Source organism: Cyanistes caeruleus, chromosome 2 (genome assembly GCF_971803275.1).
Source record: "Cyanistes caeruleus chromosome 2, bCyaCae1.hap1.1, whole genome shotgun sequence".
NCBI classification, from domain to species: domain Eukaryota; kingdom Metazoa; phylum Chordata; class Aves; order Passeriformes; family Paridae; genus Cyanistes; species Cyanistes caeruleus.
Window position 1 is genome coordinate 34508993 of NC_141702.1, and position 23973 is coordinate 34532965.

The following is a 23973-nucleotide window of genomic DNA, read 5'->3' on the forward strand; positions in this document are numbered from 1 at the left end:
CCACCAGGTCCTACCCACAAAGACTCCCCACGGGCAAGCGCGCCGGGCCCTCAGCGCCCAAGAGGGGACGGGCCATCCCTCTCCCTCCAAAATCGATGTTTCCCCTCGGGGTGTGTGAGCTCCTGCCCGGCGTGCGACACGCAGGGATTGCTCCCAGCCGATGCTCCGCCTGGAGCTCCCCTCTCCTCGTACGGCCACGGCAGGCTCCGCGCCCTGCCCGCACCTGCGGCCGCCCTGAGGGCCGCTCCCGCCCGCGCTGCCCATTGGAGCGGGAGCGTCACGGGGCCGCTCCAGGCCGCCCGCGCGGGCCGGGGCAGCGCGCCCGCTGCTGATTCATTGGCTCTGCCGGGGAGCGAGCCCACAGCATCCCGCCTGCTCCATCCCGCCTGCTCCATCCTGCCCGTCCGCTCCATCCCGCCCGTCCGCTCCCTCCCGCCTGCTCCATCCCGCCTGCTCCATCCTGCCCGCTCCATCCTGCCCGTCCGCTCCCTCCCGCCTGCTCCATCCTGTCCGTGCGCTCCATCCAGCCTGCTCCATCCCTCCCGTCCGCAGCATCCCGCCCGCAGCGCTGGCTCGCCTGGCCGGGGCCGGGGCGTTCCGCGGTAGCTGCGCCTTTGGGCCGGGACGAAGCGGCGCTCCGGGATCTGGCCGGGCGGACGTGCCCGGCGCGGTAAGCGCGGTGAGGGGCCGGCGCTGCGGGGCGGGGGGCGAGCGAGCGGACGAGAGAAAGGGACGGTCCTGCCCTGTCCCGCCGTGTCCCTGTCCCGCCGTGTCCCTGCCCGTCCCTTCCTGTCCCCTCCCGGGGGTGGGCGCTCCTGGCTGGGCGGCGCGGGAAGCTCCGAGTGCCGGGAGTTCAGCCTGTGGTTAACAGGTGGCCGAGGCGGCTCGGAACTGGGAACAGGTGGCCCCCGCAAGCCTTAAGGTCTGAAGCGCTCTGCCAATTTTTCTTTCATTTGTAGTAATAATAATAATAATAATAATCAGGAGGTGGCATTGTTCATTTGGGTGATGTGTAGAATGTCAGCTGTAGAAAAGCTTGTTTCTCCTTTGTGAATTTGTAACGGAGTGATTCCTTCTGTATTCAAAAGCAGAACAGCTAAAAAGCACACTGACTGCTGAGCATTTGAATGAATGTAACAATTGAACCGAAAAGTTTATAAAAGAAAGGTTGGAGAAAAAAAACCCCATCAGATAAGTTTGTTGTGTGTTTGTTGTGGGGTTTTTTTGCTTTTTTTTTTCCCTCTCCAGGTAACATCTCTCTTCCTTTGTGATTTCAGACTGAAGGGATGAAAATCTCTCCTCCATACAGCCTTAGATTACTTCTCCTGATCTGTTTTGCCTTCTTCCCCTTTTCCGTGTGATCTTCCTTACTCTGTTGATTCTCATATTTTCCCCCTGCCCCCTCCTTCCCTCCCTTCCTTCTCCCTTAACACTCTCTGTCTTTAACAGTTGTCGTCTCAGTGGTTTCTTCCTCTGGCCTCAGCCTCTGTTGACAGTGAATGGTGTGTAAGTTCAGGTCCCTCTCCTGAGCTGTCTGCCATTCTTTTTTTGCTGGAAACAATCACCTCAATGACAAGCTCACAAAACTTCCCTCTGAGCAGTCCCTGTTCCCTGACATTTGCCTTTTTATCCTGTAATATCACCTTGTTTGGCACATAAAGCTGGAAAATGACTGGAAGTGTAGACACTCCACAAGTTTGGAACTTCTGTGACAGGTGTAGCTCGTAGAGAAATGGGACAGCAGTGGCAATGCTGCCTCAAACTGCCTCAGCAGGGCTGGTTGGACTTTGTTGGAGAGACAGCACTGAGGCACTTCTATTTCCAGGTGTGTTTCCCAGCCCACTGCTCTGTCTTGGAGTGTCTCCCTGTTTTGGTCTGTTCCTCTCATTTGAACTTCCCAGAGGCTGTGCACACAGGGGTGCACATTTACTGTGTAATTACTGTGGAAACAAACAGATGTTTTGGTTTCTACTTAGAGATAATCAGGTAATAGTCCCCAGTTCTGGTTGTTTTTCTTGTCCCTTTGTGGCTTTCTATTCAGGTTCTTAATCAGAATGTCAAGATAATTTTGACCACAGGAGTAAATGCTTGGAAAAATGCCAGGGGAATGGCAGGTCTCCATTGACTGAGGACAGCCTGGCTCCATTCTTATAAAAAATAATGAGATAATCTGGGTGTATCAATCACAACCAAATGTGTATCAATGAAATCAAGCTATTGCAAGAATTTTCATTTTTTTTTAAGGAAAAAGCCTCAGAATATTAAGAGCTGTACACAAAGTAATTTGCTGCCTACTCTTTCCCTGATCACCCATGTACACTTTGTCATGGAAAAGGTGAAGCACAGATCATACTCTTTCAGCTTGTTCAAGAATTTAAATCAAATTTAAAGTCTTTGAATCTGTAATAGCAGCAATTACTGGCAAAATTATACTACAAATCTTACTGCAAATTAATGAAGGCTTTATTCTGTGTACTCACTGCAATGGACTGTGGTTGTACTGGTTCAGTGATGTTTTCCTGGCATCTACTTACTTATATTGTGTTATAAGTTACTTACTTACAACACAGAGACATGGCAGGGTTAAGAATGGGAAAATTCAGACACATGCCTGTGAGCTGTCTGATTAACCTGAGGAGAAATTTGTATTTGAGGCACTACAAGAAATTGTTTGCTTCTTCAGCAGTGCTGGAGGGAAGACTTAGATTTGAAGATGGGGGCAAAAATCCCCCAGGTCTTGTTTGAAACAATCCCAGACCTGTCTGACTTTGTATGAACAGCTCCATTTCAGTGAGTGCTTAAAATTGTCACTGAACCAATAAAGACAATATTTCTGCATTAATTTGTAGAATAATTCCAAAAGTTAAGAAAATATTTGGTGCATCATATAGGTTGGACATTTTAAAGAAAATATCTATAATTTTGTTTTGTTACTTCTTGAGGAAATGTAATATGTGATTCAAATGAAGAAGCTCATGTGTTATTTTGCATCTGAGAGATTATGGCTTCCAGACCCTGTGTGGGTGAAAGCACAAGCTGAAGTCTTTTCCACCACAGCACTGTCAGACCCCAGCTGTGAGATACCCGAGTGTGGGAGTAGCTCTGATAGATTTATCATACCTGTTTTGTTTGGGTTTTATTTTCATCCCTCTCAGCTGGTTTATCTTGCTCTGGCTTCAGCAGGGGCTGGGAACAGAGCTATTTCTGCAGGGAGAACATTGAGAAGTGAAGAGGTGCTATGGGAAGCGTGCTGTGGCTTGTACTTCAGATCAGAGGAACGCTGTGTGAAGATTAGAGAATTATTTTGTAATGGGAGAGGGGAAATTGTCACTGGCTTCCACTCCACTTGTCAGCCTCAGCTTTGTGGTGACATTTCACACATGCAAAGCTGAAACAGAGCTATGAAATGAGGCCTGAACACACTCATCCATTTTCTGGGCTGTGCAACCCTACAAGCACTGCATGAAAGCTGGAGCCTGGCATGCTGCAGGTTGGTGTGGCTGTCTGTACAGCTCCAGTGCCTCTCTGGGGCCCAGGCCACTGACATCAGGGGAGCCCAAGTAATTTTAGCTGTGAATCAGTCCAGAGTTTCCCAGGAACAACCACCCAAGGGTGGTTCCTTCCTTCAGCCTTGCCCCTGTTACAAATGGTTGGTTTAGGCGGGGTTGTTTGAAGCACACCTGGGTGTCTCTGTTATTGGGTACGGTTGGGTTTTCTGGCTGCACTGAGCACTCTGCTTCCAATATTCCTTCATGACTTGCACACTAGCCAGCTAGAGTCAATCTAGTTTGGTAACCCTCTGCAATGAAACAGTTTCTCAGAGAGGTTTTTTTGCTTTCAAATTGAATACCATCCTTCAGTTACAAAAAGTGGCAGTGTTTGTTCTGTCCCTTCTGTGGAGGCTGGATTTTTTTTCAATAGATTCTTACATGGTAGCACAAATGAGAGGTATTTTAAAAGCTGCTCTCACAGGTAGGTCCTATTCTGATGGAGCCATTCCAGTTGACCTGCAGTGTGCTGATCAGTAAGAGTGGATGGAGGGAGCTTACCTTTCTCTCTGCTCAGAATAAAGCATTGGATTGGCAGACTTCAGTGCCAGAAAGGAATTCAGAGCACCCCCATCTCAGCACTGAGCTTTCTGTGAGAATAAAGCTAATAAAAAGAAACATTTAATAAAACTCGATTTACAGTTTAATCTTACCTCATTAGTAGATATGTCAGGGATCTTTCACTGAAGGGTTTTCTACAACAAATCAGCCTGAGAGGTTAAACAATTGTAGTGAGAAAGGTTAAAAAAAGCAATATGGTAAATAACTGAGAGAAAGGTAGCCTTTCTTTCGGGAAGTGTTGAATACATATATATATGTACCACTGATGTCAGCATTTATAACATTACAGGACTGAAAAAGTCTCAGTGTTTTAATGCTTACTGGTAGGGCTTCCTCCAGTCTGGTTGGTCATGAGGGAACTTGGGTTTGCAGCTGCCATACCCACACATCTAAGAGGAGGCTGGCTTTTAGTGGGGAGAGGATAACAGGCTCAGCACTGATTGTGTAATCCTGCCCTAGATGCAGGAAATAAATGGAATTATGGCTGATCTTTATTACATTTAGAAAATACTGACTCTTAAGACTGTATGTTCTGGCTGTAATCCAAAGCTTTTGGTACTGGAGTTAAGCTAAGCTTCAGTGTGCTTTGGCAGCAAGTCCCCACTAACAGTTCCATGTCCCTTTACTGTCAGTGCAGGCCTGAAACTTCTTAAGAGGAATGCAGACATTCTGTGATACCATGCTAGATATAATTCATCTGCCTTCTCAGACAAGGCTAATGAGTGGTCTTATGTAATATTTGCTTTATTTATTTTTAGAATCATAGAGTTGTCAGTGAACTCATAGTATGGTATGATTTTATATTAGTTTCTGCCTTAACTTCCAGGTGGAACCTGCTGAGTTGGACTGCTAAGTGGGCATTATTGTTTGCTTATATTGTTATTTTCTATAGGAAAACAGTAGGAAAATCCTTTCAGCCTTTATTAAATTTCACTTTAAAGTCATAATGTCATCACTTTTTAACTAGGTACAAACAGTAGCTATACAGTTAGCATGCAAATTGTATATAGTGGTGTGGAGTTTGTGTGGGGTGTGTAAGAAGTTTGTTGTTGGAGTTTACATTGCACAGTTATAAGGATAATAAAATTCATGTCATATGATGTGTAATGTGGTGGTATGAGGCAAAGATGTCTGTAACTGTAATCTCTCATCCTTCATTCACAGTTTAAGCAGTGACTAAACCAGCTTTTTCCCTTTCCATTGTTATAAACTCCTTTTGTGATGGATCCAACATTACTCTTGTTACTTTAGTGCAACAGCTCAGACATTGCTGTTTGTGAACATCAGTAGCAAACATAACCACGATTAATATGGTGCTTTCTTTTCTCTCCAAGAAGAGACCTACATATCAGAGTTGGCACTCATGATTGATTTTAAATTGTAAAGTCAGTTTTCAGATCTCTCCCTCTCTCCCTCTCTCCCTCTCTCCCTCTCTCCCTCTCTCCCTCTCTCCCTCTCTCCCTCTCTCCCTCTCTCCCTCTCTCCCTCTCTCCCTCTCTCCCTCTCTCCCTCTCTCCCTCTCTCCCTCTCTCCCTCTCTCCCTCTCTCCCTCTCTCCCTCTCTCCCTCTCTCCCTCTCTCCCTCTCTCCCTCTCTCCCTCTCTCCCTCTCTCCCTCTCTCCCTCTCTCCCTCTCTCCCTCTCTCCCTCTCTTTCTCTCCCTTTTTCATTTTTATTGCTTGCTTTCCTCTCTTTTATTGCAGGTGGGATTGGGCATTCCCCTGAAAAGGCCATAAATTTGAACTCAAACCCTGCTCACCTAGGGTACTGACAATTAGCAAGAAACAAGGACCCTTAGGTGAAGTATTTCCTGCAGACTTACCTGTCTGTGCTTGGGAGTGGCACAGCTTGTTCCAGGCCACGTGGTAGGGTTGCAGAAAGATGGGGTCTGTATTGCTTTTCAGCTGATGCAGTGCAGCAGTGTAAATAAGTTTGTGCTTGTTTCTTTCATTTGATTTTTTTCTCTGACTTCACCTCCTGGTCTTTGGGATGGAGTAAAGAGGAATGTGGGGGTGGCTGACTCCCTTTCCCTCATGCAGAATATTGGTGCTGGTATGGGAATGTAGAAGATATGGGAACAGCCTGAGTTTTTAACTTCCCATAGCCAACGATTTCTGGGTTAACTGTGCTGCCTAGCTGATGGAGCTGATGCAACAGGATGTACTACTAAGCTTTCTCAGGCTTGGACTCCTCACAGTTTGCAATGTTCCCTCTTTTTTGCCCCTGTCTGGGTCTTGGGATCTTCAGAGTTTGCAAGCAGACTTTGGTTTGTTCTTTTGAAAACCATTGAGTGCTTAGATTCTGTGTCACTAAGCAGAATAGAAGTATTTGGAAAATATATGTAGTTTGTGACTGAAAATTCACCATGCTGCTCGTGTCTACCATCCTGGCAGTTTCTCTTGCTCCAGAAACAAACATTACATGAATAATCCACATGATTTTCTTTTTCTGCATGCAGGTCAGCTTTGGAGGTAGTTGTTGCTGGTTACAAGGAGATTTTCAGACATTCACAAAACCAGATATGCATTTGTGGTCTCAGTGGTGGTGTAAGCCATGAAGTTGTGTTGCAGATGTGGTGTGTGTTCAGTTTTGCTTTCATTTTAAAGGTAGGTGGCTGAGAGCCTCATGTAATGTATCAGTGATGCCCAGATTGGAGAAAATAGTCCAGCTGCAGAGCATTTGATAGGCTGCTGCTGCTGTTCAAGGGCATGGGTTTGATGCAAACATAGCCCAACAGCCACACTAGCTTGCTCAGGTGCCACTGGCAGCTGCCAGGCCAGCTGAGACCTTACAAATTTCACACAGGTTACAAACAAGTTCTCATGAAGGCATAGTTCAACTCCAAGAGTTGCAGTTGGGTCTCCATGGGGAACACCTACTTTATCTTCAGAGAGCAGCCCAATGCTCCAGAAGAAAGCCCTGAGCACTTGCCCTTTCTAGTTTCCAGGATACCAGCCTCCCTAAATTTCAAAACAGAGTCCTTCTTTGGGGTTTCTTGAATAATCAAAGTGAAGCTTTTTGTTCTTGACTTACTTGCTCCTGGAAGAAGAGAGCCAGAGTGAGGAAAGCCTGTCTGCATCCATACACATCAAAATCAATAGAGGGGCTTTCATGTTTGCCTCAAAAGACTCCTGTACCTTCCAGAAAAAAACCTTAGCAAAGTCAATTATAGGAGATCCCTGTGAAGCTTCAGAGCTGTGGGATGAATCATGGCTCTCAGAAAGAGTGTTTAAGAGCATCTTCTGGAGGAGTTCCTTCTTGGAAATGCTTACCTCTTACCTGAATCCCTGCATGACCTGCTGCAGCCAGGCAAGTGCACCTGACAGGTGCTACTGTGCCAGCTCAGCCGCCTTTGCTCTTCCTCAGGAGGTGCAAGGTCTAAATAGTCACTTCTTTCACTGTGCTGGTCCTTGTACCACCATGCTAGACTGGCTTTTTAAGGAAAATAAAAGGTTTTTGCATGTTTGAGGCTTAGTTTTTGGAGGTATTTGGACAGTAAAAGCTTACAACTGAGCTGGAAGTTGGTTTGGAACAGTGCTTATGCTTAGCCCTACTGGTTGATTTAGCAGCATATTTATATGCTTCAAAGTACAGATTAGCCAGAGAGCTGGTGACTCACCTTTTCATTAGCACCTCTCTGATAGTGGCTTGTCTGCAGTGGAAGCAAGTCTCCACATGCATGCAGCCAGTGGTGAAAGGCTGGAGCTTCTAATCCCAACCTAATGCTATATTGGGACAGATGCTTTGTGTCCTGGAAGTGGCTGTGCTCCCTGTAAATCCTAAATGGACACTAGTGACTAGACTGGGAGAGAGCTCTACATGCAGCCCAATGAATCCCAACTGCTTTGAGGTGGGAAGAAGCACTTGAGGTGGAAGAAGCAGCGTTTTTCAGATTGCTCCAATACTCTGTTCTGAAGTTTGCTGCAAGTGGATTTCAGCTCTTTTTGCAAGACTAAAAGGAAGGAGGTGACAGTGGCCATTAGTGATGCCATGTGAGGAATATTTAAATGAAAGGCTTCTCTGGAAAGTGATAAAAAAGGCAAAATAGCCTTTAAACAGGACTAACCAATGTTGTCAAGAGACATGTCATCAACAAAACATTGAGGAGAAGGGGAAAAAAAGATGTTGTGAGCCCTGTGTAGTCTCCTGGAGCACCGTCACAAAATAAAACAAAGTCTTGTAATAAACAACTGACAGCTGAGATGGAAGCAAATTAGCACAGAGATCCTAGGGTTTTCTCTGTGTCACTTCCTTCTCCCAAAGCAGCAGTTGCTTTAGTTAATTAAAATAAGAAAACTTCTGTCTAAAGCTTAATCAGACATTCTGTCTTTAATTTGAGGATATGGAAAAGTCAAGGAGGATCTTTACTGCCAACACAGGCACATTTAGTTAGACTTACCTCTCTCTCTCTCTCTCCATTCTGAAAGGGTTTGAAGTACAAGATGGGAAACATTCTCAGCCATGAACTGGGTTGTCTACAATATCCATGTTTTTTTCCTTTTCCTCTATGCTTCAGGCTATTTATTAATTCTGGAGGCTTTCTGAGTGGCTAAGGGGAGGGTGAGGGTAATGTGGTGAAGCTTCTTACCCTGATCCAAGAATGAAGTTGGTCACTTCTCAGCCTACCCCTTCACCTTTCCTGCTGCCAGGTTGCTCATTCTGAAAACTAAATTGGTTTGGGTTGAAGAATAGATCCATTTATTGTTTTAAAATATTTATAACTTGCCAGTCAAGTTTTTTGGTATGTGTTTGTATTTCTGAATGTTATATTTAAGCTGAAGTGAAGTTTACTTTTTCAGGCATCCTGCTTATTTAAAATTGCTTTGAGGCATTGCTGCCAGCATTTGGTCATGGTAGAATAGCTGCAGAAAGCTATTTTGCAAATTTGAAATGCTGTTCATATTCACTGAGTGAAAGTAGTTCTTATTTTTTGTTCTTTTTGTGTGGCCCTCCTAGTACTTGAAGCTTTAGTCAATCCTGCTGGGTTTTAATTGAATTCAAAATTACCCAAAGCTCATCTTGCTTTTACAAGCATATTTTTTAATATGTTTCAATTTGGATTTCCTGATTCCAGCTACTGCAGCAGATGTTTTGTGCAGAGATGTGCTTTCTTTTGGTGCGCATAAAACTGTCTCATATTCTGAGAAAAAATTACTCTCTAAAATGCAAGGCTCTAGTACAGAATGGTGGAAATTACAGAGATCTCAATCAAGACAATTTCATGACGCTCAAGTGTTGCCTTGCAATTTTTGTTAATCTGTGAGGGAAATCACTCCTGTTTTATTTTCCTTCTATAGTGGCATATTGAGCCTGTTTATCAGCATAGAGAAATTTAGGTTGGAAGGGACCCCTGGTGGTCATCTGGTCCAACCTCCTACTCAAAGCATGTTTAACTAGATCAGGTAAATTTTTCCTTGTATCTAATATGAGTCTCCCGTTTCCCCATTTTTGTCCATTGCTTCTTGTCCTCTTACTGTGCACCTCTGAGAAGAGCCTGGCAGCAGCATCTCTGCACCCTCTAAGTGTAGACAGCACTGAGGTCTCTCTCCCTGGAGCTGTCTCTTCTGCAGGCTGAGCAAACCCCGAGGCTCTCGTGCCTCCTGTGCTTCAGCTCCCTAAACCCCTTGGTTGCCTTTCACTGGGCCCTGTGTCTATAATTAGGGGAAGGAGTGGGAGGGGATGGGATAGCCTGTCTGGTGAGGCAGTGTCTGCTCTTGGGAGCAGTGATGAGGAAGTGATCCAAGAGATGAGACAGAACAAAAACCTGAAAGCTGTGCTAGGTGTAGCCTCCATTAACGCATTTCATATCCACAGGTCTGTGCTTGCTGAGGTGCGAGATGTCTGCCCTGAGGCTGGTCTCTAACAGAACCTCCCAGCAGGCCCTGTCTAACTCTGATTACACCTGGGACTACGAGTACTATGAGTATGGACCAGTGTCATTTGAAGGCCTGAAGGCTCATAAGTGTAAGTTCAGTAGAGACATACATCCTTCCAGCTGAGCTTCCTGTCTGCGTGTTCCTGTTCTTCACTTGAGACTGGACATTGTACAAAAACCCTTCCAATGCCTTCCAGTGCCTTCTCTGCAATTAGCAATATCCCTCTATTTATTAGATCATCATTATTGCCTATTATTCTTTATCCTTTTGCTGACTTTTTCCTTGTTCATGTGACAACCATGGATTTATTTGCTATGGTAGAAATTTGTCAATACTGAGGAATCTGACTGTCTGGAAAAGTTAGCAACAAATATAGATAGACTGCTGCTTCTGCTGACTTCTTGTTAATATAAGTGTTTCTTTGTTTTGGTTCTATTTTTTTGTATTTGCTTCTATTAATGGTAAAAAAGGCAGTGGTGGGGAGCCTTACCTGCATTACCTGTGTTTGGTTTTCCTGATAAAAAATAAATTTTAGGTTTTTAAAAGGTTGAAAATAAGAGAATAATTTTCTCCTTCTGAACAAACTTGCTATTGTTACTTTCTTCATAGGAGGAGTGCTAAATCAAATTTTCTGTTACTACTGGAGTTTCTTACATTAGAAGCAAAAAATATAGGATAGGTACCAGAAATATGAAAAATGTGAATGGGAATTGGGAGAAAATATAACTAGGACAAGCTAGTACAGCTGGACCAGTGTTTTTCTAAAAACTAGACAGTGGATTTGATGATCTTTCCTTTTAGAGGAGATGATTGTGAGGGACAAACAGTAAAAGAGGGGGAAAAAAGTAACAGAAACCAGCTAAATTACCTGATGTTAGAGAAATTCTGCAAACACTTTGCAGAAGAGAAAAACCCATCCTGTTTCTGAGCTAGGTACACTGTGAAGGGGTTTGATCCCCAGACTTTAAAGTTTTGGGAAGTGTCCCTATCCAGTGCTGGAGCACTGATCCAGGACGAATCACATATTTTCTGTCTCATTTGTCACGATGAGCATTCTGACTGGGAAAAAGTGGTACCTGCACTGGCAAATGGCAGCCCAGGAAGGCTGATCTACACAGTCAGAAGGTTTTGGGAAGGCTCAGGAAGGGACAGAAGAAACTTGCTGAAATTACTAACACTTCTGAAAAAAAAATTAGAGTAGAATTACTTTTCTTTTTCCCCTCCAAAGAAGTCTGCTGATTACTGCCTGTATTTTTACAAATGATAGGTACTTGAAAAATGTGGGCTAGCTTTCATCTTGTTTTTAATTTGTCTTCCATTCTTCCACTCAATCAGAGGTTAAACCTGATTACAAAGATTACTGGTTTAAAAGATCAGCTGAAATGTTATGTACGCATCTGCTTTTCAGCTCAGTGTCTCAAACAGCATGATGGGACAAAGAGGTATAAATGACAGCTGCCTCTGGATTGAAGAAGGCACAAGAAGGTCTTGGATTGCCATCAAAATAATGAGCATGGCAGCTGAGCTTCCCTGTCTGGCTATGCTGTTCTTAGAGCAGAAGGTCCTGGACAGCTCTTAGAGAACAGGATAGAAGTAACAACTGCTTTTCGGGTGGAGCTTAATGAAAGATGTCATTGGTAGTACTTGAATCCGAGATCTAGGAAGTACCTTCTGGTTATGGTGGATTTTCTTTAGTTTTTGTTTGTTTCTTTGTTTGTTTAAAGTGATAGATTGGAGTTGGCTCTGTTTCCTTCACTTTTATTGCATGCATTCCCCAGAAGGCAGAGTTTAATCTACTAAAGGAATAGTCTGTGTTATGTATGGAATGATACTTCTTGATGTGGTGTGTTCTTGTTCCAGCTATTGCTAGCTGAGCTGAGATCGTTGTGAAATGTGGAGGCAATGTGATCAGACATGAATGTCTCTGAAATCCTAAACTGGGGAGAAGGAGAGAAGATTAAAGAGGGGTTTTATGAGGAGGGACACCTTGAATACCTACAAAGAAAAGGTGTCAATGAATGCCTGTAACTTATTTTGGAGAGCTCAACAGGGAATGAACTCCAGTTTAGGTGATTTGATTTAAATATAGAGGAATTCAGAAGCCTGTTTTCTGAATGCAGAGAAAAATTTATTCAAAGTGACCCTTGAGAAAAAGGATTGATAAAATAATCTACTACACAAAAATACTTTTCTTTGAACAAACAAACAAAAAAGATGCCACGATGATGTTTCAAATATATGAGTGCAAAAGAAGAAGAAAAAAACCCCAAAAAGTATGTTCTGCTGGAGAAGTGAAGACAGGAACTAGAAATCAAGAAATCTGGAAAAACAGAGACCAGATATTTTGTACATTAAAGATTCAGAAAGTATATAGACAAAGATAGCCAGGAGAGACTCATGACTGGCAGAGGTAAGAAAAAAAATCACTTTTTGTGCCTTTGAAAATGAGGACGCCTCAGTTATGTTAGCGAGAGGCAAAATAGGAATGATCAGAGGAGCTGGAACTGCTGCCAGGATGAGTCTGTATTATGAAGAAAAGGAAGGCTGAAACTGCACTTGAAAATGTTAAAGTATCCCATAATTGTTTATTTGTAACTTTGGGCAATGTAAGTGTCCTTCATACCATATTTTTTGAACAAAAGTTGGGTCAATTTTGAATAATTGTTTAGAATATAATAGGTTTGAATAATTTCCACTTGAGTGAGACCTAAATGAAATATTGAAGAGAACTCAGGACACCTGCTTGAATTTTAAGCAAATTCAAACAATGTAATTTATACAGCAGAGGGTTGGAAGTGTGTCAGGAGGCACAATAAAGCAAGGAAGATGCAGCATTAGGCTCGGTAAACTTAGAAATTCTGTTGGGAGCAGGGACACCAAACCAACCACAAAACATGCTTGTTATTCAGGACACAATAGGCAGTTTGATTTTTGTGGGGAGCAGTAGTTTATCAGAGCCTTAATTTTCTTTTTTTTTTTTTATTTTTTTCCTTTTAGTTAAGTTTTTCAGCTTGAATGATATAACCTATGTGCATGTTTTTTAGTTATCTTGATTGGATTTTACCTTCTGGCTGCTAATGCTGCTGCATACCATCCAAGCATGTCTCACTGGAAGGTACTAATAGCTGTAAATGTTTAAGTAGTAAATTTTTTAAAGGGAGTATTTCTTTTTAGATGAAATCTGCATGTACTACAAAGTCCAGCAGGATGAGCTATTTTATATTAGGAAAGTTGACCATTAGGTATATCTTTAACCAGTGAGTACAGGCTGTGCTTGCAGAATGATTCTGAAAGTAACTTAGTGCATGTAATATATGGAATTACAGAAATAAACTCATGGCAGAATGCTTTAAGCAGAAAGGGATATTAAAATCTCTTCCCCCTCCTTCACAGAGACCTATACTCAAACCACATTCCAATTATTTTACACAAGGTATTGAGAGGGGAAGATACAGCATAGGAGAGATGGAATAAATATTTCAGTGGGAGACTGGAAACTAAACCTCCTTAGCTTACCTGAGAAAGGGATTAAGGAGGGACTTCATTGTGATAAAGTATTTTCTCAGGGACAAAATCTCCAGTCGCAGCAGGCATTTTTGACTTTGCAGGGAAAGAGAGAATGGTTTGAGTTGATTTCCAGTTTCCACATCTGCCTTTTAGTGTGGAAGATATTTCCCATTGGGAGCATGATTAACAGCTGGAGTCAAGCACAAGGTAGGATAGCTGATTCCTTGTTTTTTCAGTGTCTTAGTGACTCCTGTAGGAAACTCAGCTGTTCTGTGCTGTGCCTGGTGCACTGGGTCAGACATTACAGCCAGTGAGGATCTCTGAGATTTGGTAGTGGCTGTGTAATGAGAGGTGAGGGTAGAAAGGATTCCTGTCCTGACCAAGCTTTCCTTCTTGCATGTTTGTATGTTCATGTTGTGAACTTCTACAGTGGAAGTTTTGAATGCTTGCATAAGCAAAGAATAACTAATTGAAATGACAGGTGAAAGAATACCTGGGTGCTGATGGGTCCCTGGTGATATTGAGTGTGGGTGCTCTGTGACTTTGGGCCATGCTAATCAGTTGATATTTGTCTGGAAATATGTTTGTCCCACTTGAACCTCTCTAAATCAAGTTCCTGGAAACTTTGAACTTCCCTCAGGAGCAACTGTGGATCCACCTTGAAGTTGTAAGTGGACATAGATTTGTTTTTAGCAGTACTGGCAAATTGTCTACGGTCTATTTGCTATAAATGGGAACAGTAGATACAGTTTATGCACACAGGCAAAAAGCCACACTCTTCCCAATGACTGCTATATTTGGCTACTGCACTGGTGTTTCCCTATTGATTAACTGCTGGTTTGAGTTTTTTGTCTAAATCTGCTGTGCTCCTCTGACACGGTGTTGCTGTACTTAAGTTGGAAACCCAAATTGAAAATTATTCAGAAAAATCTTGTATCTCTTGGTTAGTGGTATTTATTGAAGTAGCAAAGATTTTTATCTGTGGCTGTTTCATGCAGAACCCTTTGTCTTGCCACTGAAAGGTCTTCCTAAACATATTTTGTCAAAGAAGTACATTTAAATCCAGAAACTTAATGGTCTGGAGCAGAAATAACTTTAGATAGCAGGAGTTCAGTTCTACAGAGACAGAGGATTTTGAGGAAAATCAAATAATCCTCTCTTCCTAGTTCTAGCATTGAAGTTCCAAAGCAATGCTTGAAAATGGGCCTGGCATCACATAGGGACCTCCTCTTAGTTTACTAACCAAGAGAATTGTCTTCCCTCTGTTATCTACTGTCTGGTTGTCTAGATAACAGTAAAATTTGGTCTCAAAATTAGATTTTCAATGGCAGCTTTCTGTTTAAAAATAGATAAAGATAAATTTGATTTTATCCCTGCTCTTTGTCACCCAGAAATAAACTTCCAGCTGTTTTGGGTTTGCACTCATGCTGCATGTGGAAGGCAACTTTTTGCAAGTGCAAGTAAAATATTGATCATCTTGTTTCCTCTTTTTTTCCCCCACCAGATTCCATTGTGATTGGATTTTGGGTTGGTCTTGCAGTTTTTGTCATCTTCATGTTTTTTGTCCTGACCCTGCTGACGAAGACAGGAGCACCACATCAAGAGTGAGTCTGAAAATGGGAATGACAAATCCAGCCTGCTAAGTGGCACACCTGGGCTCTTGCAGCCCCCAAACAAGCAGTGACAGTGCTGACACTGTACCATTTTATTCTAGTCTGTTCTTATGAAACAGTGCAGTCTGTCTTCATTTCAAGTAATTTTAGCGTTTTCATTCTAAAAGGATGTTTTGGGTAGGCTGCCAAACAGGTGCCTTTGATTACTGCTTTGCAAACAGGTGGGATGGTTCTAAGTAGGCTCAAGTTTTCATGGAGTGATTCTGTGAATATCAACAGAGTAGATACAAATAAAATGCAGTGCAGATGTTGAATTAAGGAAGCTGTAGCCTGTCTGGTATCCAAATGTTTGTGTGTTCAAGCCCAAAGACAGATAGGGGTAGTATTTGCAAAATCTTCCCTTAAACCCTGAGATCTGAGAGTGTCTCAGGTTCTGCTGAGAAATTGCAATAGATGCTGAAGTAGAGATCAGCTCAACATTTCTTTAAAGCCAGTGTCCCTTGAAACTCCTCTATCTTTTATTCCTTCTGGCTGATAAGTATGTGCAGACCATGCCTTGCCCCAGTGGTTTATCTGCATTTGCACAGGATGCAGGCTGTAAGTCTCCCTTCCTCTAAGAAAGTTTCAGCCCACTTCTCCTCTCAGGTTTGTGTGCCATAAAGTGGAAATAAAAAGCCTCTCTGGAGGGTGCGATTTCTTGCAGGCAGATAGCAATGATGAGAAGCTGATTGTAAAAGGCAATTCCTTGTGCTTATCACTTCCTAAAGCAGCCTGTCTATGCCTCCTGGAGCCCCTTTGCTATTTAATCACATGTAAACTGGCTCTGGAACTCCATGTGATAGCATATCTTGAGAGACAAGGCCATATTAGAGAGGGCAGGTGTACATCCTGAGCTTCCCCTGGAGTCCTAAAATTTTGCTCCTGCGAGAAGGAAACAGAGGCAGAAAAATCCAGCTTGCCAGAACTGACCTGCTGGTATTTTTGTTTCCTCTATAGACTTATGAAGTAGCCAGATAATAAAATATATTAAATATATTTTAAATCAGATATATTTCTGATTTAAATCACAAATAGATTTAAAATCCCTGTAATTGTTCATGTGCTGTCTCTTTTTCCTAACGTTCTTATTTATTAGCTAAGCATGAGTCTGGATCTCATGTGGATAATTTGAGAGGGAAAAGTGATGAAGTCAAAAATACCAATATAGAGAGAATTTAATACGGATATTTGTCAAAAAGTTTTACACTTGTAAAAATTTACTTCCAGGTAGCAGAGGCCTCCTTGATATCTCCCACTTTCTTCTGCTTTTTTCATCAGTCATCTCAGAACAGTGTCCTAGAGAGTTTGTGAAATGTCCACCTTTGGTCAGCTTCTACATCCAGATAATGTGGTCAGAATTCAGACTTGCTCTTGTCTTCATCATTAGGCTTGAGACTTCCAGAAGTCCCTTCTGTTTTACACTTTAATATAATTTTTCTTCAGCTGCTGGAGTGAGACTGATTATTCCTTTCTGTATTTATTATATATCTCTTTGAGAGCTGTGTGCCTGAGTGCTTGCCCACTTGCTATGTGTGCTAGTTGGCATCTTTAACAAATTTGAGCACTGTTTTTTTGATATTTGGTATGAAATGTGCATGGTACTGAACCTGGATCCTCTGGAAATATGCTAAGGGCAGGGATTACAGTTGTGTTCTTCCATTTTTGATACTTGTATATAAAAACTGGAGAACAGCTACCTGTAAAACCAGAGCAGACTGGTTTCAGTTTGTCTGCATTTTCTATTTTATACCTGACTGGACTCTTCATGAATTGGCATTTCATTAGTGGGCTGCCTTGAGCCCTCCTTTAGAAATAGGTGTTAACGGGATTCCTTGGTCCTGGGAGAAAGCCAGCTTGATTGATGGATGAAGTCTCTGACTTCAGTAAGGCTATTTGGCTGTTCTTCAGAGTACCATTAATGTGAGAGATTAAGTGGATCTGGGCTCAGATGGATGGGTCCAAAGTAGAATACTCTGATTTTTTCTTTTTTTTTTCTAGTAGTATGCTTGGCTCAATATAAAGGGGCCTGATAGCTTGTACTTTTCAAAATTACACAAGATGTTCAGAATTAGGTACATTCTCAGACCAGAATGGACAGGATAGGGATGGGGACTGGCAGAAATTTAATCAGTTATGGAAATTATGTCTGTTGCATTTCTCTTTTGTTTTCTTGCATATATAATTGTGTGTGGAACATTAGCTTGTGCAACTGAAAAAAAAAAATTTGTTTGCAATATCTGAATTTCCAAAAAACGCTCTCATTCATCAACTCAGGAGTGGAAAGCATGCCATATTTGTTTCTGCATTTAAAAATGTCCTTAAGAGCACATTTGTGCAACAAATGCAAGAGATCGTGCAACCTATCTATGCAAAATACTGGCTAATAAAGCAGTAAATGTTAGATAACTGTTTTTTTTTTAAGAAATCAGTTGATCTTGGTTAAATAAACCTGGGATTTCTGAGGCTGCTTTTCCTGAGTGTTCTGAAAAGATATCAGCTGAGGAATTCTTGAAGATTGTAACGAGCAAGACTATGCAAATTTCTAATTTTTAAAAAATGTAATAAAATTCCTCTCTGAAATACAAAGGTGATGTTTGTGAATTTCAAAATCCAAAAGTATCACCGTATATTAGATCATGTGTATGCTTCATCATACATCCTCAACATTCTGGGTCATTGTAAAATTTATTTGCATCTTCTGTTCTTCCATTAAGATTAGATTGCCATTGCCAATCTTTTGTACCCCTCTGCATGGTCAGCCTTTGTTCCTCCATAGTTCACTGGTTTATGAAGCACTTTCCACATCTATGGAGTAATTCTACTCTTGTAGTGGATGCATTTTAAACTCTCTTCTGCGGTCATTTCTTCCTGGGCTTACAGTGCTTGTCCTTCCTTCTGTGCTTATTTGCCTCCTCTACTGCCTGTGCCACAACCTAGAAACTCTTGGGACAGATTTGCCAAATTATATATGAAACTTAATCTGGTGCTTTTTACTGCATTGTAAATGTATGTCAGTTGTCAGTTCAGAATTATTCCAGGCTGTTTTCCCCCTAATGTGTTTACAGTAGATTATTATTTAGTTGGTCAGTCTTACATCAATTTAAATGTTATTCTTCTGCCTGGTTCACTTTGAAATGCAGAGTGAGCCAATACAGTTTTGGCAAACTAGAGAACTGCTTTGATTTCTAGGCTAGTGGAAGCGATTTTCTGAGGACAAAATTCTCCCATCCTGTAATGGAAGTGAATTAGCTTTTGAGAAGCAGGGATCTTTAACTGTGCCTGAAAGACTAATGGTAGGTATCCTGTGAACTTGAAAATTTTAGTGGGTAGATTTCTGAAGGTGTCATCTGAGGCTTTCAAAAGCTTGTAGGCACTTACTTCCTACTGCAGGCTTGAGGAAATTAAATTACACTGAAAAATTCTTCAGTGCTGAGTGGACCTTTAGATGTCCAGTTATCTGACTCCAGTGCCATCTGCAGCATCTTCAGACGTAAACAGTACGATTTATTAATTCTTAACAAAATTCATATTCTGAGAAAACTCATTCACTCATTGCTCATTCTCTGAATACCTCTACTGCCTTCCAAATGCAAATAACTTGCATTTTGTGATGATAGCATATAAATTCAGCCTGACAAAGAATGAATCTGTAAAATTTGTTACCTAGCCTTAGCTCTTCTCACCCCCAGCTGCAAATGGCTCCTGCACAAGCCCATGTAGATTGGTGCTGGTTTGAGATAAGATTTATAGAAAAAACTGCCAAAAAACATGTTAAATTATCCTTCCTGGGCTGCCTGGATTGTTAAGACTGCCAGTATTTAAAGCAACTTTTAGTTCCAGCTCTCATAATTTGGAAATCTGAATGTCATTGATTGAAGTGAGCAGAAAAGATGGTTTGATGTCTGGACAAACAAGCACTCAATGCCCTTAAGTGAGAGCAGAGATGCCTTTGTCTCAGAAACATTCTGTCTATCAAGAACATATTGTTCTTACAAGCCATTTAAAACAATTGTTACTACTTGAAATCAAGAGTGTTTATAAACTCATTCAGTGAGGTGATTATTACAGTGTATTGATTACTAGAAGTGCCATTTAAGAGTGCTGGCTTTAACTTATTCCCACAGAAAATTATCATGACAAATGAAGACTTAAAATTAGTGCTGGCTTTAAAAGTCTGTGGTAGATAAACTGTAGGGTTTCCTTTTCTCCTGACCATAATGGTTGTTGAAACCAAACTTGATTGATAAGAACGCAAATAGTTCTACTTTTGTGTTTAATGTATTTTTCTTTTTCCTCCATAGCAATGCAGAACTTTCTGAAAAAAGATTTCGAATGAACAGCTTTGTGGCAGATTTTGGGAGATCTTTGGAGTCTGAGAGGGTCTTTTCTCACCAAATGGTTGAAGAATCCCAGTCACTTTTCCATTTCTGCATTAATGAAGTGGACCATATGAACAAAGAAAAAGAGAGTCAGAAAGGTCCAAGTCTGGAGAGTAATACTCACTTCCAGGAGGTTCCCAAAAGCAGTGGAACATTTGAGGAAGACCTACATTGTCTTACAAAATTTAACATTCCTAACTTTGTGAACACTGAGCAGAACTCTTCACTAGGTGAAGATGATCTCCTCATCTCAGAGCCACCAATCATTTTATAAAGCAAACTGGTTATGCAATCTTCGGATGCTTTATTGAAAAAATATTTTACTTTAAGGTAAACATTCCTGTTATTGTCCAGTTTGAAGCCTTTCTTGGCCTCCTGCTCTTCTGACAGAAGGTAATTCAGACATGTGCTTTTTATTGTATGCAGGACTGGCTGTACTGATAGAACTGTTTAGCCAAGAAGTAAGACATTGAATGCTTTATTCTGATGCCTTCTGTGATCTAAAACTTCTGCTCAGTATTATTTTTGCTTTTTTATTTATTTTTTGTTTCTTTCTTGTATTGTTCTTAATTTTTAAATGACTACTTATGACCAGCTTCTGAAAGATAATAATTTACATGGACTGTGAAGGCTGGAGCCTGGCATTGGGAGGTCTATGAAAATTCATTGGCCAAGAAAAGTGCAAATCTCAAAGACTGAAGAAAGGAATAAACAGCCCCTGGGGAGGTTCTGTAGTTTCTGCTACTCCCAATAAGGATGCCTGAAGCTGAGCAGCACAATAAGTATTTGCTTGGGACTAACTTCAATTTCTGACCCCTAACTGCTTTTTGGCGCAGGTTAAACCAAATTTACAAAGCTGCCAGAGGGAATACCTTGGAAATGAAATAGTTTGGTTACAGTGTTTACAAAATGCTATCACTACCTGCTGCTGAGTAAAAGCAAACTGGTGCCTGTAATTATACGTCAGAATGACACCTCAGCAGCTGACCCATGATGACATGGAATTTGTATTCTACACACTAGCACAAACTGTGATTTGATTCTTTTTTTTTTTTTTCCCTGTTAATTGATGATATGAACTTCCAGTTCAGTAATTATAGGATTCAGTAGTTAAATCACAGGAAATAAGGAAAAAACCTATTTTTCTTTTGCCAATAAAGTTACTACATGCAGATGGTGGTGGTGGTGATATGTTAAGCTGGTGTTATGTGCTGCTAATAGGCTGAACCTTCCTATGCTTTTTGCCTTTATAAAAGATAATTTACTCATTGGCCAGTAAAGTGCTAGCAGGCTTGGAGCTGAGAGAACCAACTCCACAAGTATAGATAGCTAAGCTGTGCTTGCTCCATCTTTTGTACTCAATTTGGGACAGTGCTGCAACCCCAGCTGTCCTCCCAGTAAAAGATTTGGTAAGGATTTGAATAGGTATACTTTCAACCTTTATTTTTTAGAGATGGAATTAAGTTCTGAACCTTTGAGAGTACTTAAAATTGTATTTCAGTTGTCTTCTAAGGATGGTAACTAATGATTAAATGGTTTTAGAGCAAGCATGTAAGATGCAGAGGTATCAGGTTCAAACCCTTTACTGGATTTCAAGTATGCTCTGCAGGAAGTTCTTAATTGAGATGAAAAGAGTGAATTCCAGACACTGAGCCTAACTGCATTTTCTTGAAATTGTTGTGCTTTGTATCAAACACATCTGTGTTTGAGGTTAGAGACTTGCTGATACATTCTTCAGTCAATGCTGATTAATTCATCCCTTCTTCACCTTACAAATAGAAAAAAGATTGAGCATTTAAAGAATACAAACTGTGTAGGAAGAGTGCAGGAAACATCTTTTATGCCATCATTACACACCACTTACACACTAAATTCCTATTTTCAAATGTAATTCTTGCAGGACTTGCTGGTGTTTAAAGCAACAGGATTACACTTAAAACAAAGCAGAGACTATTTAAAACTAGCAGGTTATTTTTGAAAATAGTTCCCAGAGGAGACTGAAATGAATGAGCACAGCTCCAGTAAAATATTTCAGGTGCAGAAAAGGCCTTCTTTCACAGGAACTACGTAACAACAAGTATGAAGGCTGACTTTTCTTAAATTTGGGAAATCTGTCTCTGAATATGGCATCTACTTTCTGCTGAGGCACCTCAATAACTATTAACTCTCTGATGTTTAAACTTTGAAGCTCAATATTGCTCTTAATAGCATGTGGGACTTGTACTAAATGGGGTTTTTATAGCTGATTTCTGGATGAGTGAGTTGCCTTCAGTACTGTTTGTGCTATTATTTTTATTTTTTTCTTTGCTGTGCTTGGAAACAGCAATGCTGCTTGAGGGAAGGGCAAATCTATGTTGAATCCATCTCCTTTGCATCTGAGAAATGAAGGGTACTTTAAAGGCATTTAAAACTATGTTTCATAGATCATTTAGGTTGGAAAAAGACCTTTAAGATCATTAAGTCCAACCATTAACTCAGCACTGCCAAGTCCCCCTCTAAATCACCTTCCCCTGTGCCACATGGCTTTTTTAAAAAAAATAAAACACAACACTTTTTTCTTTTCCCATTCTTGAGTGGGTGACCCCACTGCTTTCCTGGGCAGTCTGTTCCCGTGCTCCAGAACCCCTTTGTGGGAAAAAAAAAAATCTCAGAAGTTTTAGAAGTTTCAAAATAATGCAGATGGGGTTTTAGAAAAAGAAGATGCTGCTACTCCCTGTAAGTTAGCCTATGCTTTTCTTCTGCTACCTTAAATCTCAGTGGCTTTTCTTTGGGAATATGAACTACTACTTAGGGGAGAAAAAGGAAGAATTTTGTGTATGGATACTGGCAATAATGCCTAAATGTAAGGTACTTAATAACATGAGCCAGAGCTGATGCCAACTTAACTTATAACATTTGAATTGCATAGTTAATATCCTTCTGCCACATGTATTAATAATGTAAAGCTATTTAAGTGTTTGGTTTCTGCTTCTGTTCTTTCCTGATGATGTTTCTACTTTTTTCATCTTATCTCCCTTCTATATTTAAAGTCCTTCATGCTGCTTCTCTCAGAAAAATAACCTGTCAGTTCCTGCTGTAGAGCTCCCACACCACTTCACAGACACTTCAGTGGCAGCAAGTCTGATTCAGATTTTTTGCTCTGCCTCTGCCTTAGAGCCAAAGGCAAATGCAGAATCATTCTGCAGTCTCAAAACCAGCTATTTTAAAGCTGTCCTTCCTTCCTTTTTATTTTCCTTTTTAAGAATAACAGACATATTTTGCCTCAGGGGAAAGGGCAATATATAACCTGTTTAAAAACAAATCATCTTTTCTCAGAAGATAAACACATTGGTGCACTAGAAACAGAATAGAAAGTGTTCTGATCAGAGTAGTCTTCAAAATGAGTACCTGGAATTTCAAGGTGTTTGAAAATTGAATTTTTTTGAGTTTTCTTAGTGCTTGGCCTCAAGCCTCTTCTCAAAACTCAGTATAAATGCATCACCTGCAGCAGATTTAACTGCAGAGCTCCTCTAAACCAGCTACATGTTTTTTCACCTAAACATGTCTTGTATTCTGTAAGACCTTATTAAGTCAAGTTATTTATCCCTGTTTTAAAGGTAAATACTTGCAAAATGCTCCTCTGTGTAAATAAATTTTAGTTATATCTTTAAAAAACAAAAGGCAAAACCCCAAAACCTATAATGTAAATCAGTAAATGCCTGCTCATAGAGAAGAGAATGGTAAAACTGTGATCATCTACAATCAAGGTGAAGTAAAAGAGGTATATTTGTCATGAAATTAAGTATGCACCTTGACCTTGAATACTGTAACACTGACATTTTTTGCCACTTTTTAGCCTTGGATATTGACAGGTAGCAAGGACAGCAGAGAAGAACCTTCTAGCAACACGTTCTCCAACGAACTGGCTGAGAACTGACTGTACAAATTGTAAAAAGTGAGTTAACTACATGAACATTAGGGCAGCCCTCTCCTAATGACTGCAGGATCATACATGGGAGAGGGTTTCCAGTGACCAGAAATGATTCCTCTAGAATTCCTGTCCTAGGAATCCCTATCTAGGACCTGGCCTTTCTGGGAACACAAGGGCTGCAGTAGTTGAAAAAACATCTCTCACTTCAGGTCACACACTTTTAATACAGGGTTACATAAATAGCAAATTGTACAGGAAATAAATTAGTTGAAATAATTCAGTTTTTATCCTTTTCATGTGCAGAACAGATCCAAATCAAGAAAATGCATAATATTTACACATAGCTGATATTTTATACACAAAGCATTTTTATATTTACACATTTTATGAATAAAGACTAATACTTTTTTAGATGGGGACAGAATAGAAATACTGAAAATACCTGAACAAGGAATAACCAAGCTTACCATATTAACTGGCAATGTCCATCCTTTTTTAATTACTATATATATATAATATGTATGTGTATACAGGCTCATTTT

General features: G+C 40.9%; 1 protein-coding gene across 13 annotated transcripts; it reads left to right on the forward strand.

Moving 5' to 3' along the window:
* The first annotated feature begins 31 nt into the window (after positions 1–31).
* Positions 32–20693, forward strand: MRAP2 (melanocortin 2 receptor accessory protein 2). Of its 13 annotated transcripts, none has more exons than XM_086876458.1 (7): positions 298–670; positions 5811–5905; positions 6566–6713; positions 9922–10071; positions 13644–13697; positions 14995–15094; positions 19444–20693. In XM_086876458.1, the coding sequence occupies exons 4-7, from the start codon at positions 9945–9947 to the stop codon at positions 19793–19795; spliced, it is 633 nt and encodes a 210-aa protein (XP_086732584.1). In that variant the 5' UTR covers positions 298–670; positions 5811–5905; positions 6566–6713; positions 9922–9944; the 3' UTR covers positions 19796–20693. The 13 variants fall into 13 exon arrangements, 11 of the variants coding, with proteins under 11 accessions (XP_086732588.1, XP_086732592.1, XP_086732587.1 ...); XR_015283001.1 differs by lacking the exon at positions 13644–13697 and having other exon boundaries at positions 319–670; positions 19444–19851; positions 19948–20693; XM_086876462.1 differs by lacking the exon at positions 13644–13697 and having other exon boundaries at positions 32–670.
* Positions 20694–23973: the final 3280 nt, after the last annotated feature.